This window comes from Lathamus discolor, chromosome 13 (genome assembly GCF_037157495.1).
Source record: "Lathamus discolor isolate bLatDis1 chromosome 13, bLatDis1.hap1, whole genome shotgun sequence".
In the NCBI taxonomy this organism is placed as follows: Eukaryota; Metazoa; Chordata; class Aves; order Psittaciformes; family Psittacidae; genus Lathamus; species Lathamus discolor.
Genome location: NC_088896.1, coordinates 7,166,499 through 7,182,344, shown reverse-complemented (window position 1 = coordinate 7,182,344; position 15,846 = coordinate 7,166,499). Strand labels below are relative to the sequence as shown.

Below are 15,846 nucleotides of genomic sequence, written 5' to 3'. Positions count from 1 at the left end.
ATCTAGTATTGCAGATAAGATCCAAGGACACTGCAGCAGGCAGCCATACACAACTGATTTTCTTGCTTCCTTACATTCAGCGCTGCTCCAGTGGCAGGTTCTGATGTTCTTGGAGCTAATCTTCAGACCACTCTTAGTTGAATAAATCCAAAATGCACTATTTCACTGTTTGTAAAGGCCCCTACAAAGCAAAGAACCTGCGCTACCCCTTGAAGAAAGCTGACACTGAACTGTTAACATAGCATGGGACTGAAAGGCAAAGAATTTATCTCAGCTCCTTCTCTTTTCCTCTTGTAGTCTCTGCTTCTGTTTCTAGCATGGTTTTGCCCTGAAACAGACTTCTTTTTCCGTCACTTTGAGTGCTTAGGGGTTTGAAGGCTATTTTAACACAGACTGTAATTTAAAGATGTAGACCGCAAAGGAAGTTCTGAAAATACTTAGTTCAGGACTAGTTGTGGAATAAAAGATGAAGGGAACCAGATACACAGTTAAGTAGGACACAACAAAAATGCTTCCACAAATGCAGGGTGTTAAAAAACCTCATTAGAAAAAAGTGGTTTGGGATCAGGTTTGGATTTGAGGTTTTTTCCTTTCCTAATGATCATAAAGGTCTGCAGAGTTTCAAGATAAAACCTGCGTCAGAGTATGGGTTTAGTAGGTATGCATTTTTTGTTAACTTTGCTTGTGTTTCACATTTCAAAGAGCAGAACTGGGACTTCTTTGTGATTACAGGACCACCAAGTTATACACAGATACCACATGAGTATTCAGATCTTACTTGGAAAAGTAGCATAGAATATATTAGTAGTGTGTGCCTGTGTGGCTGTCTTGCATCAAGATAAAGGGAAAGAATAATGCTGCTGGGGAATTATGTGCACAAAGCTCTGTGAAGCAAGAATTAAAAGTAATGAGATTAAATAGAAAATAACTACATCAGGAACATGTTAATAATTTAATTAAAGTCTACCAAAGTTGAAGTATTTCACAATTAAGGTTGAAGCCCATCAACATGATCTGTTCTACTTAGGGATTTTGCCACAGGTAAAATTACCTTTTGGAAAAAGTTTCTCAATGTATGAGGTGAATGGGATCAACTAAAAATGTGGCATGATTGACCATGTTGGACTTTGCTGTTTTACTCAGACTGGCTTTTACTGACATTTTAATACACGTTTACTACAGTCTAATTTCTGTTGCACAAGATAAATGTGAATACTGATCCTTTTGAAAAACAGGAGGACAAGATTTACTGCTCTTTTTCCCCCCAGTTTGTTTGCTGTCTTTTCATCTTTATATAACTTTCAAGTCAAACAGAAACAAAGAACCAAAGGGTTCCTCAATAGCAGAACAAGAAGCAACACAAATGCCATCAACACGAAGGACTTAGCACCAAAGATTAGTCTGACACATTAAAGAAATAGGTTTATAGATCTGAACAGATCTTTTATATTATCCTTTTAAACTACCCTATAACATTTTATCCAGTCCACAGAATGGTATAAAAAATAAATACTATGCTTTCTGGAGTAGCAGATATTGGTGGCTGTGCCAGGTAGAGTCAGCATCTTCCCCACAAGGCACCCCAGTCTCCATACTGTTTATCTTTTAGGAGGATGGACAAAATACAGAATACCCCCTCACTAACTCCTGTGCCTGTGACCTTTTACAAGACCACATGCAATTTGATTTCCACAAAACCGACTCAGTTTGATGTTCTAAAATGAGAGTGCACCATCATGTTAAAGGCTGAGTACCATAAAACATGGAAAATACTTCCTGTATCAGTAGGTTTGCATCAGAACCTTCTTTTTCTCCAGTAGTAGTTCAAACTGCACATCTCGAAAAGACAGTACATTGTTTTCTGCCAAAACCAATGGAAGACAAACCCTTTTTTCCTTGCAATGTTTTTTGCATGACACTTTCCCACTGAGTATAATGCCTTTGTGGACTTGGAGCTCGCAAACAGAAGGTGACTGCACTTACGTGATACCATGTCCTAACAATTGAAAATGGTTGTACCTGAAATGTACACTTTTAAAGGTGATATGGTACTGGGTTTGTGTATAAACCAGACAATATCCTGAACTGCATAGCGTTATGATGGTAATTCCCATAATCAAGCACAATCTTGGCAAGTCAGGAAGTCTTTCATTCAGATATAGTCATAGAATGGTTTGAGTTGGAAAGGACCTTAAAGCTTATGTAGTTCCAGCCCCTGCCACAGGCAGAGACACCTTCCACTAGACCATGTTGCTTAAAGCCCCATCCAACCAGGCCTAATCTAAGTAGACAGCAAATTTAAGACACTTCTATTTTTCTTGTAATAAGCAAATGAGCCTAGGAGGCATGCCCAATAAAAGCTGCTGATAATGGTAGTATATGTTGACACTCTCAAGAACAGAAATGGCCATGGGCATGTCCTGAATCTCTATGTGGCTGCTCTTCCCTGGTCACGCATTCACAACAGGAAGACTAGTGCTTCACTTAAACCTGAAACAGCAGATCAAAGGGCAGGACCTTGCATTTTTTGTATTGAAGATCCTGGGTTTTGTCCTTCCTGGTGACAAGTCTGAGTGCCCAAGCAGGAGGTTTTTATAGTCTCACTTGAAGTGTTCATCCCTCCCTGCAGCTCAAAATGAAGCATGTCAGCTACCTCAGTTCGTTACTGGTGTTCTTCATCTGCAGCTACGCAGGGAAATTCTGTTTCAAAACAGCCAAGACAATCTCATTACAAGTGCTGCATTTTTATGAAGGGGGAAATAAGGAAGACAAATGTACTCCTGCTCATGAATTTGCCTCTTCTCATTTCCCCTCACTGCTCTACAGAGTTATTTGATTCATATTAGGAGTTATTTGGGTCACTTTTACCTTGAGAGAGAAAATAATGGTAACCTAATTTGAGATTTGTACCAATTTGAGTAAGAAAATGAATTTGGAATATTTTGCATGGTTGCTAAATTTAACTGAGTGTTCAGTGAAGCATGAGCTTCCAAATGTGAATGAGTAAGAGGCTTTAAACCATTTTCCCCTATTTGTTTTTAAACTGCATTTGTTACTTACGATTAGCAATTTTGTATCATTCATATGCAGTGTACTGAAACTGAATTCAATAAACTGACCTTCTTCCACCTATTAAACTCAACTTGGTATTTAATAATTATGTGTGCAAAATCAGGCAGAAAAACTAAGGAGCATTTATAAATGAGACCCTTGTGGTTTATGTGCACTGAATAGGACTATTTGTGTTTATTACTTTTCATAAGAAAATTATTACTGCTTATTTTGAGTGGGGAATAAACACCAAAATAGAACATCTGCATCAAAGTTTGAAAGCCACAACAATCACAAAAGTCGTTGAATCTCATCCATTTAGTTCTATCGCGCAGTCTGCTCCATGTAACTTTTTACAACCTACTGTGCAAGAAAACAGGTCATTTAAACTCAGTAATTAGTATTACAGATAAAATGGCACTGCAGCAATGTTAATTACTATAGTACTGATGTAGCATAGGATATAATACATAATAGTCGTGTCTTTAATTTTAAATTGAAATGCAACAAAGCATATTATTGCTACACGTCCTCTTTTGAACGTAAATGAATGTTATTCAAGTGCACCATTTGTATCCTTGCAAAATGTTTTGAAATAAATCATAATCTACTTTAAGTGGCATATTTCACTTCCCAGTGGCATAAATTAAGGAATCTTTTGCAATAGGAACTTTTCCTATGACAGTGGAAATTATGACAGAATTATATTCCATGTGAAAAATCTCCACCATCATTTTCTTTGTCATTTCAGCAGCTGTAAATCAGTTTGCCAATGAAGCACAACATCCAGTCTTTTTAAAAATAAGATGAATCTCGAAGAGCGTTGCAGCTATTTGGGGTGTAGTAGGAACTAGGGATACATGATCAGATTGGAATTAATCCTGCATTGCTATAGCGAAAATATCTCGCAACTGTAAAGAGTCGTGTGGAGGAAGACAGTGACAGTTTTCACCTGCAGCTCCAGCAGGAGCAGGGCTCCCTATTTATGAATAATTAATTATAGCTCTGCTCTTTGCGGCACCTTCACTTTTGGATAATGTTATAAATATTGAAAGGAAGGAAAAAAAAGTTAAATTTCAGATTTGTTCAAGCTCACTTAAATAATTTATGTCAGCTGAAATGTTCCCATTTTCGGTGCAGGAATTCTGTAATGAAGCCATTATTCAGACCTTGCATAAAAAAAGTACTCTAAAAGCCTACTTATTTAGAAGCGTAATAATCCTATTCACTGCAGTAGCCATGTGCCCCTGGCTAAAATACGTACATACAGATTTAGCTAAATATTTGAATATACAGTGTCAGACTCAAAGCAGAAGTTGAAGTATAACCTCAGGTTGTGTATTTCATCTCACAACAATAAGATGTGTCGCTACATTTGAATGAAGGGGTGTAAAGAGCAAAATCTTGAAGCACATAGAATTAGTTTCTAGGATTTACAAATTCTTTTAAATGCTTTTGTTTAGGTCAGTGGGACGATGTATAACACAGGGAGACACGTATCTCTACGATTAGACAAAGAGCATCTGGTCAACATCTCTGGAGGACCGATGACATACAGCCACCGCTTAGAGGAAATCCGGTTACACTTTGGAAGTGAAGACAGCCAGGGATCAGAGCACCTCCTTAATGGGCAGGCTTTCTCTGGGGAGGTATGTCAACCTACTTGGAGTTACAAATGAATTACTCGCTTTCCATTTCTGCCTGAAGGTATTTGCAAACTAATTTGTATTCATAAAAAATTGTTTCCCTTTTTCCATTCTGAAAATCAGGGAATTGCTTTCTTTTTTGTTTTTGCTCCTGCACTGCAAACTGTGTGACTCACATCTAAAAATGAAACTGTTGTATTTATTGTCTGCATAGACACCCTATATTCTCATATATGCTACTTACAAAGTAATCAAGTATCTTTTGGTGGGTCTTTTATATCTGCAGTAAGCACAAAAGGTTAACCACAAAGTAATAGTGCTTCTAATTCTTATAAAAGTGCTATTTTTGCTGCTCACTGGCGTGATACACTTTACAATGAGCATCATTCTGGTTTTGATTCATGTAAAAATAAGATGATACTTAATTTTAGAGATGGTTCCACAGAAGTCTGTTGGTATGCTCAAGAAATAAAGATAACTCTACAAGTTAAGCCCTCGTGGAACTAGTACTTGCTTTGTATTTTAAATACAGGTCTGCAGTTGTCCCAAGAAAGGCAATCATTTTATGATCCTGATAGCTAGTGCAGGATGGCCCGTTACTCTTGCTGGATATATTTTAGTCTCATTTATGGATTATTTTTTCAAGATGTGTAGTAGTTTGCAGACTTTCTGGTAGACAAAGCAGACCCTTTCCATTCTTATCATGTAGGAGCATTTTTCCATAGAAGAGATGGATGAGGTTTGTGGTACCCATCCTTGTTCAGCATGTGCCACATCTGTGAACTACCTAGCATGTAGCCCTACTCCACAAATCTTAACAGATCAAATAATGCTTCAGAATAACTGTATATTACTGTGGGGATTATTTTGAAAGACACCCTAGGTATCCCTGTTAGCATTCTTTCAGAAGACCAAAATGAATACTTTTTCATAATAAATCACTTCTTTTCTTGGAGATGAATAATCAAATTACCATCTGTACTATCTATCACAGACTCCGGTGATGAGTCAGTTAATGCATGGCATTTTCTTTGGCACTGTGCAACAGCAGTTATTTAAAAGTAGGAAATGAATTGCAGAGTTGTCAAATGATGGTAATAATTTGTTTTGTTTTCTAAGCTACGTAGCTATATAATATATGTATGTATATATATAATAATGGCAGCTTTTCCATGAAATTACTCATCTTACACAACTGGCTTCTGGTTGCCTTTGTTGAGCTCTATGATAAGTAAACATACAACATATAACTCCTTTAAGAGCTGAAAGTTAAGGATGCTGTAGTAAATAAGGTCTTTGCTTTCCTATTCAGATTTACAGTAGAGCAATATTCAAACAAAAGTTGACTGACCAAGAAAGCAAAAATTGGTTTGAAACATACCACTGCACTTGGTATCATGGATCAGCATCATCTCAGATCTTTTCGAAAGAGTTCTTAAGTGATAGATTCGTCAGTCATAGACTGTAACAAAAGGTAAAGCACCAGTTTGTAATATTTCATGTTAATACTTAACTGGGCTCTTCTGCTTTTGACAGAGGGAGTTTTGAGGTACGATTAATATTTGGTATTTGCTAACAGAGACCTCAGGTTTTTCTTAATAAAAGCAGAAAACCTAGCTAAGTGGAACCACTGTCAGTCAGTCATGCACTGCTGGATCTGCAGTATATGCAGGGTTCATCCAGTTACCCGAATTCCTCCTGCAGTGAATAGGAAGAGGTTAGCATCTTCAGAAGATGAGCATTCCTGATAGCCAAAGATGTATCTCTTAGCACAGGACAAATCACTCTATGGAGATGCATCTCCCTTGACAACAGAGCAGAGACAAACAGCTTAGACTGATGCCTGCCTTTCAGGTGGCAAGATGGATTCTGTCCTTTGAGGATGTGTTTTCCAAAGTTTCAGACAGCTGTTTTGGGCAGCTGGACAGGTAAGTTCCAATAAGGTCAAGTACTAATTACTAATTTGAACCTGCATCTGCACAGTTACGTCTTACTTATGAAACACATCATTTCCAAAGTACAAGCACAGATTCAAATTAATCATGCTGAATAGATGGCTGCTGAATAGGAGGACTGCAGCTGGTGTATTCTTGATTCACCCGCCCATACAGGTGTTTTCTGTATAAATAGGTGATTTTCAATAAGCTCTCAGCAGTGGAAGATGTAATGTCTGCAGGTTCCAGCTACTATAGTAAGAAAAGTGTAACAAGCTCACTGACTTTATGATAGAATGCATGTCTTTGTAATGTCATGTATGCTTTCAAGACTGTTGCTGCTAATTATCGTTCAGTCCTGCATTGGATAGTGCTGTCAAAGGAGATGGGATAAAGAAAAATAACTGCATAAGTGCATTAGTCTAATTTAGCTAGTGCAAGTAAGAATAGCAATGACTATTTGCTGCCTTGGGTTTTAGCAAGCGGCGTAGGCAACCAGAGAAAAATCATTGCAGGAATACATCGTCTGACTGCTAATGGCACTCTAACTCCCCTGACACTGCCTTGTTACTGCTTCTCTTCGTGTTGCCCAAACCCACTATGGATTTCATTGTTTCACTGTTTTGCTGTGGAAACAGTTCTCAAGGATGAAGTTCACCAAGAATTGTGATCTGCTCCAGTAGATCACAATCAGATTATTCCTACTCCTCCTTCCCTCCACTTCTATCTTCGCATTTTCACCAAGCTCTCCAATACACGTTGAAGTCAGCGCACTGCAGAGAGAGAAGGGAAACCTGGGGAGAGGGCAGGGGAGAGAGCAGTACCTGTCCCTCACAACACTGGCAAACTGTTAGATTGGTTCAAACAGACCAAAATTAAATCCAAGCACACATAAGGCAAAAGCTTTTAAGCAGCCCCAGTATGTTTTGAATCAGCTGCGATGTTCTTTGCACATCTGGAAATCCCACCTAACATGCATACCAAGCAAGAAGTTTGCTCTTAGGGACTTCTTTTGCCTAGTGAAGATGTTCTGTACAAGGGAGGCACTCAGAGCACCAGAGAGTGGGACCATCCCATGAAAAACAATCTAGAAACAGTAAATTGTTTCAACTCATACTGTGGTCTGAATGATACTGAGAGGGTTCTAATTGCCAGGCTTTAACGTTTAACTAGGTGTTAAAGACTGTCAGGAGAGATCTCCACAATAATCTGGTTACCTTTCAGCCCCTAATTATCACTTGGTAGGCAGAGTAAGTGAACTAATGCTTGGACAGTTTCAGTGTGTGGGCTTTAAAAGTGTGTATCAGGTCATCATCAGTATGTATGGCACTGCTAACATGTAGAGAAAGGCAGGCTTTGGAATGCTTAAATAAATAAATTGAGCATTCTCTAGTCCCTCTGATACATACTTGAGTGTGTTTAATTCCCTCCTCTGTTTATAAGCATCCTACTGTATTATAATGATTAAAAGAAAATCTCTGCTCAAGTAAAGTCCCCAACTAAGACCAGTCATATGTGTCTGCTGCCGAATGTCTCTATGGAAAACAGCTTTAAATGCTTCAGAGTTCATATCATTTAATGAGAAAGACCATCTTTCTTTTCAGACAGCAGCACTACAAAATACAGCGGAAATTACCAGAGTTCTGCTGTTCAGGCAATCTGCCTTGTTAAAAGAAAAGGGTAACAACCTCCGAAAGGTTCCTGATGAAAATGGGACCCTTTAACTTTACCACGTGGCCAAGCCATAAAAATCTACCATTTTCTTTTCCTAAGCAGAAAAAAATGAGAAATGTGCTGCAGGAGACCTGCAACCACTTTATGGCTGTGCACTGCAGCAGCCTTATCAGTGCAAAGGCAGGAAGTCAAGGAGCTTAATTATTTGGGGTTACTTTTCACTAACTCAGTGGCTGAAGACTTTGAAACAAGAGACCATGGTCCACAATACATGAAAAAAGTAGATTTCTTCTTCTCTGCCCACCAATTCAGTCTTTGGAAACAGAGATTATAAACACACATCCATTTCCTCTGTTGCATAAGAAGTAAAATGAAAACCAGGGGAGTGTCTAGATAAATGAATACATATTGCAAGCTGTACCACATATTTTGGAACTGAGATTTACTTAAAGCCACTAAGAAAACCTAATAAAGTACAAGAAAGTGAAAATCAGAGGGGGAAGCTGGAAAGTCTGAAACACCATCCTTCTACTGCTGCAATTTCTTTGACTGCAGGCATATTCTATGTGAGTGGGGAATTTCTAGTGGTAGTAAAGGATTACTGATCAGAGAGATCAGTGTTGCAAATCCAACTTGTGATATTTTTAGAAGCAGGCCTGTCACATAGACAGCCTATGAGAAGCATTCAGCCAGCTGGAATAATTTAATCCAGCCTGCTGCAGAATTAGTCTGAATTGTTAAATCAGAAACAGCGGCTCTGTCACTGAGACCTTCTGTACACCTCTGACTGGCCTGTGTGGTTCCACATAGCTTCCCTCCAGATCCTAATGCTGGTATTATTAGTACAAAAAAACAAAACAAACCCCACTTTTACTGGAACGAAGCACTGTGCATGTACTGTGACTTCAGTTATATTGGCAAAACAGAACACGTCATGGCAAATTAGCATGCCAGAAGACACAGCAATAAGACAACCTTCAGCTCCACTCCCAGGTGATATTTGGCTCAGGACTCCAACCTGCTTTTCTAACCTGCAGGTCACTTCAGCACAAAAGCCCCTGTTTTCTCTGCACAGTTCCCTACACATACTAAATCTTTAAATTCCTCTTCCAGGTATGGTTTTCTTGTTCTTTTCTCTACAGATACAAGGATTTGTGAAGCTGACATGGCTTTCCATCAAATTGTGCTAGCACATAGTCCTTCCTCTTCCTCAGGAAAGGAGCGTTGCATCAGCTAGCTCTGCCAGTGAACAGAGGACAGGAACCTCCTGCTTCTTTCATAAACACATTCCTACAGGCGGTTACAATGCCAAAGCAGAGGTAGCTGATAGCAAGCCCATACTATGCGTTGTAATGCTGGCACTCCTGCAACAACTTGCCAAAGGAAGTTTGAAATGCAGGTCTTTCAGTTGCATCTCTATTGTATTTTGGAGACTTTGTTGGAAATTAAGCAGGTCAGTTGTAAGTATTTCAGCCAGAAGTTTACTGTACTCTAGTGCTTATTAATGCTGAAAAATAAGCCTCTGAGGAAAGTACCAGATGAGGGAACACGTGTCTAATGAATGGGTGTTTTAGTAAAATCTCTATAACCTTCAGATTAATGTTCAACTTCAGAGGAGAAAGTCAATAGGATAATGAATTAAATTGCTATAGGAACAGAATATAAATCAGGAAGAGGTAGTGGTATTGTCATTATAAGGAGACGATTCACACAAGTAATTCCAAATCAGTGAGAGACGAACATGTGCATTAGTTGCATGAATGCATCTCTGTCCACCCTCAAGTTTACAGGTGGCTTCACCCAAACTTTTATATCCATATCCACAGAAAGCAGAGCTAAAGTCCGAAAGACTCTTATTCATCAACACATGCTTATTGTGTTGTTCTAAACCAAAATCAATTTTATATTTCAAGCTAAATGGGGTTTTATTGCTGGTTAATATAACAGAAAATAGGATTGAACAGTTTATTAGCACAGACTGAGGGATATTCACACCTGACTCTCATCTGGTAATTTAAGAGCTCTGAATCATCCATGGGGAAATGCCTTTCCACTCTGTGTTGGTTTTATAAGGAAATGAGGCTTTTTAATGGTGACATGTTTTAGTAGCAGGCTGCCTACTCTGTCTCCTCTCTAAAATGACATGGAAATGAAATGGCTGCCTCTCTCTCTGGGCAGCAGAGCTCTTTGGATTTAAAAGCATGGTCTATAGGAAAAAACAAAATCATGGTCCAAGGAAGAGCTCTGCTGAGATAATCCAGCAGCGAAGCTTGCAGGGAGGCATACACGGAAACCTGTGTTACTTTATAATGTCAAACTTACTAAAAATGTTTAAATGTTTCTATAATACTTCCCAGAGAAAAATATGATTAATCAAGATTATAAGCAAAAGTTTTGCTGTCTAAAGAGTCATTAAGGTGCTCAGGCTAATTCACTTGCTGTACCTGCAACAGCAATTAAATAGTAGGTGACAATAGCAGAGTAGAAATGACATAGGGAGATAAAAGGTAGTGCTTTAATTTACTGTGTATTTTGCTGTCGTACATATATCAGATTGTTCCAGAACCACTGCAGGAGGTAATACACAACAATTAACTTACTTGCAGTGCAGCCACTTTGCTGCAACCCTGCAGATTGGCTCAGTACCAGCCTTCTGCCTCTGCCTGAGTCGTTACAATGGAAATGAAGGACAGAAAAGTTTGGGGCATGTGGTGACTGAACAAATAATCCCCCAGTGGCTACACAGAGATATATAAAGGGAGAAGCTGCAAAATATAAAAGATCTTCAGGTTTCATGAGATATTGCAAGTAATTTTCCAAAATCTAATACTGAAAATCAGAATGCTGGGGTTTATTTCCCAGATTCCTCATATTATTTGATTCTGCCCCTTGTGTACGTGTATTTCTTAAACAATTCAAAGCATCTGAGTTAGTCACATTTAACTGTTACTTTGCTGATGGGTAACAAATCAGGTCTGCAGATAAAATTGCAAACTAATTGCTGTACCCAATTCCATTTACCTTATTTCATGTTCCATCAGCTTTTTGTAGGGTTTTGGGCTGGGTTTTTTTGTGGCAGATTTTCAGCATTATATGCACTTACATGAATTATGGACGGAATTGTGGAGAGAGGAGATGACAGAGTGATTCCTCGAAACCAACAGCTGAAAATGGGAAAGCCAGGCAGTAACTGAACCGTCTTAACATCCATGGCTACATGGCAGCAATAACAATTTTAAAGTACCCGTCAGAATAATGTGCTGACATCCGGATATTTTGTAAGCAGCAAATGGGCAATATTTAAAATGCAATCCATGTTTCTTATCAAGGAAGCCTCTCCTTTTGAACTGCTGTATTGGAAACCACAAGAAAGATTAACTTTCCAGGAATATGGAACAGAATTTTTTGTGCTGTATTTTGCATCAAAACGCAGTAAACTTCCTACACGGGCTACGTGCTAAAAATGCATCTTAATCCTTAGTGACCTTCAAAAGCAGTTTCATCTTTAACACTTTTGAAGTGGAAATAGTTGACTTTTAACTTATGTTCCTGCCTGTATTTTTTTGGCTAGGCAGTCATCTCCAAGTCACGGGTAATATACGCTTTTTAAATAAGAAATCCCAAAACTCGATAGCCAGGAGAAGTTATAGATTCAAGTGAAGGTGCAGCAGCTATAAATCACTGATCATAAATACATAAATAGAAAATATACACAGCAACTAAAAAACATTTTTATGGGGATGGCTGCATTGCAAGGCAGCACCACCGTATTCATGCAGTCGCAGTTTTAGTGCTCTTGTAGTCATACAGCCATTTTTAAAGGAAAATTAGATTCTAGAAATAGCCTATTTTATCTTTCCCTTAGGAAAAAACCTTAATTACACAAATCAAGTTATATAATGTCCAGACTTTATATCAGCAATAAAGAATTTTACTTCATGTATAATCACCTTCTCATATCATAAATACCATCCACGTTATTTTTTTCCACCTTTCTAAAGCTTGATTAGCAATGGAAATACAAATGAGGGTTTTGACTTGTTTTTTTTTTTTGCAAGGGGAAGAATTTACAGTTCATACTATAGGTGCGAGTGTGCATTTTATGATAGCACAGATAAAACTGGAAAAACTAATGGTTTTATTTAAAGCAAATTGTAATAGGATGTTTCTCTCCATATATAAACCTTAGAAGTTTAGTAAATGCATCGAAAGCAAATCAGGATTGGACCTAGACATACAGCTGTGGCTCTTTGGAGAATTCCAACTAAGATATGTGGGGAGGAGAATTATGGCTTTACTTCTTTTACCAGAAAGACTAACAATAACATATAATTGAAAGGAACAGTCATTTGATTTTATAATCCCAAGCGATCATTAGATACCATCTGGAGTTTGAGGGATGCTTTAGAACAAGTGTTGAACCACTTCTAAAATTTGAGACTAAATTTCAGGTACCCAAGAGCAGGATTTTGCTCTTTGTTTCAGGCTCGCACTTCCTCATCGTATCAGGTTACTGAGGTATTTGTAAAGCCATTGCACATGACAAAAAAAGCTTCCTGTCACATCAAATAAATGAAGGACCTTTACAGAATTATTTTATTATAAAATCCTTCTGATTATTTAGATCTGGTAAAAATTGCCTGAAACAAAAAACGTTAAGTCTTCCTGGAACAACTGAATGCATTAACATTTCAGACAACAAACAGTGTAGAAATCACCCAATTTCTGTAGATTATTAACTGAGTACTATAAAGAATTAAAGTCTTGTATATAATGTTTAAGGGTGTGAACGAAAAGCTGTTGGAGTTATGGTACCAGCTGCTACATGGCACTGAAGCTCTTCTTCATTACTGCCACTGACAAGCAACTGGACTTCTACTTCCAAGTGAGTTACAGCAGGAATCACAAATGATAAGCACATGTTTGCTTATTTATCACGTAAGTCTGAAGCGTCCAAATTCCCTAGATTTCTGAATGCTTTACTGAAGCACATTATTCTTCCCAGATTCTGTACAGGAAATTCTAAGTGCTTGGTACAACGAGCTCAGCATATTTTGCTGCTGCTTATTGCCTTCTGGAGACTCTCATACAAGCTCCATAAATACTGGGTGCTATAGGCCGAAATTTAAGAAACTGTACAGGCAGATTTTTAGGGGCCTTGGGGTTTTTTCCCTTCTTTTTCATTATTTACACATATGTGGGTGCTCCTTGCCAGAAAATTTTCCTCCTTAAACTACTTTCCTGAATCTTCTGAACTGTCCATCCATTAGCGGAACTGTAGGGGCTGCCCAACCAAATGGCAAGCTCCGTGCCAATGTCAGCTTATATTAATGTCACACATGACACAGCAAAATAGCTGCTGCAAGGAATGATAAATATTGAATTTCTTAGATACTGAGTGAAACAGATCCCTTCAGTAATAAATATATTTTTGCACATGTTTATTTTTCAGTTACCAACTGTTCTCTTTTTGGGGGGGAGGGAGAAGTGGAAGAGTGTCAGTGTACTGAGAGCACAGTCTGTCAGTGACTATAATCTAAATCCCTTCGGTGCCTCCATTTTAAAATCCAGCATCATAAAGCAATAAGGTGGAATTTTTCTGCTTAGAGTAGCAGCTGTAGGATTTGCTCTTTTAAACCACTGGGACACTGAAACATTCAGCACTAAACCTCTGGTGTCACTTATGAAGTATTCACTTTGCCTCGTTCCATATTATTATAATTTGCTTGGGGTGACTTGACTTGCTACAGGATGATTCTTCTTTAATTAAAGAGTAATTTACCTCTGCGGCCAAAAAAACCTGTGTTCATTCTGAAATGGGGTTTATGTTACTTGGTAATGATTTCTCCATTACACTTCTTGTAAATTATAACTTTGTTCCCAAATCTATACAAAGCACCACTGCAGAGAAAGGAGGAATCAGACTCACTATTTATACAAAAGCTCTTGCAAATGGACAATCACAAAAGGAAATAAAAAGCAAGCATATGTGAATATTCATTATTTTGCAATGTAGCAAAACAATAATGAGCAATTACTGTAAACATCACCCTAGACAAAACTCTCATGAAGGCAATGGACTTCTGTCTGAGGTTAAACAGTGTGATCTGTTATTTATATCCTAACCAGAGACATCAATGCAAAAAAACCACAATACCCTTCCAGCCCAGTCTCTCTGGGCTCTGGTACACTGCCTGTGTGCTGGAGGATGAATGCTGGCAATCAGACCGTAAAAAAGAGCATCCAGAGTTAATAGCAGATGAGATACAGCACCTTCAAGATACTGATCCATCACCAGCACACACAGTGAAGTTCCTCAGGCACTTGCATGCTTCATTACTTGTTTAATGCCTAAGTGGACTCAGATCCAGCTAGCCCTGAGAACAAGCACGGCCCTCCCAAGAGCATGGGGATTCACTTTGGAGCTGTCTTCTTCAGTAATTTTTATGTTATTCTGTACAAACAGAAGAGCTTCAGACAGCATATGTGACCCTGATTGAATGGTCTAAACTTGTTGGTACAGTGGGAGGTAGGAGTTCCTGGCTCATACCCACGTGCAAATCGGGCAAAGGAGGCAGCCAAGATAGCAGGAAGGTCCTTCCACATCCTGTGTCGATGCTCTGGTCCCTGTGACTAGGGATCTGTGATGTGGGACCACATAGTTTTAGGTCTGAATTAGCCCAGGAGGAGCTCTGGCACAAAAATCTCCCTCCTCCTTGACTATTTCCTAATACACAGTGGCAGCTGCAAACCCTTACCAGTAGCTTTTTGACCTTCAGGTTATTTCTGTAGCTTCAGGTACTCCTTTGTTAGGTCTTTGTCCCTTACCTTCTGTTTAATAGTTTCTTAGGAGACATTCTACTATCTTAGTAAAAGGCAACTAAATTGTACCAGTTGTAGCTGCCTTGTTATTACAATTTCAGGGAGGTCACAGGTACAGTTTTCATTTAGCATACGGACCTGACCTTCCATCACTGCTGTAGACCTTTCCTTAATTAGAAGGACAGAGGCATACACTGCCTCCCAGAAAGGCAAAATACTTCAAATTTGAGCTATTTTATTTTCACCCTCTAGGTAACTGATACTTCAGTAAAGACTGAGAAGGAAATAGTTCTAAATCTTGTTTTCTTTAGACAAAATCGTGATAGGTAATGCATTAGGATATTTCACAAACAGTAAGGGGAAGCAAACTTACAGTTTTGATATCATTTCATGAGCATGTCTTTCTAGAATTATTACAATTAGAGCAGTTTCTCAGGCATAACTACCATTAAAATAACAAGTGTGCGACACTAGGCACAATAGCATCAGTGTTAACACCATGGAGAATTAGTTGACAAGGTTAAACCATGTTTCTCGAAGTCCATTTTCTTTCCTCTTATCTTCTAATATCTCACCTTTACCTGTCTGCACTCTTATCTCTGTATAAACTAGGTGGACATTACTGCATACACCTGCCTGGATTGGCTGGTTTAAAACGCAGTATTAAAACTCATTCATTCTATTCAGTTATTTTGCAGCAGTTTTGGTGGTTGTGTTTA

At 38.5% G+C, this 15,846-nt stretch overlaps 1 protein-coding gene across 3 annotated transcripts in view; it reads left to right on the top strand.

Moving 5' to 3' along the window:
* The window catches only part of CA10 (carbonic anhydrase 10), a 194,598-nt gene that overhangs the window by 146,616 nt on the left and 32,136 nt on the right, over window positions 1-15,846 (top strand). For all 3 annotated transcript variants that reach the window (XM_065693410.1, XM_065693409.1, XM_065693408.1), the window contains exon 5: window positions 4,515-4,700. In XM_065693410.1, the coding sequence (XP_065549482.1) occupies window positions 4,515-4,700 (186 nt within the window). The remainder of the gene's footprint in view (window positions 1-4,514; window positions 4,701-15,846) is intronic.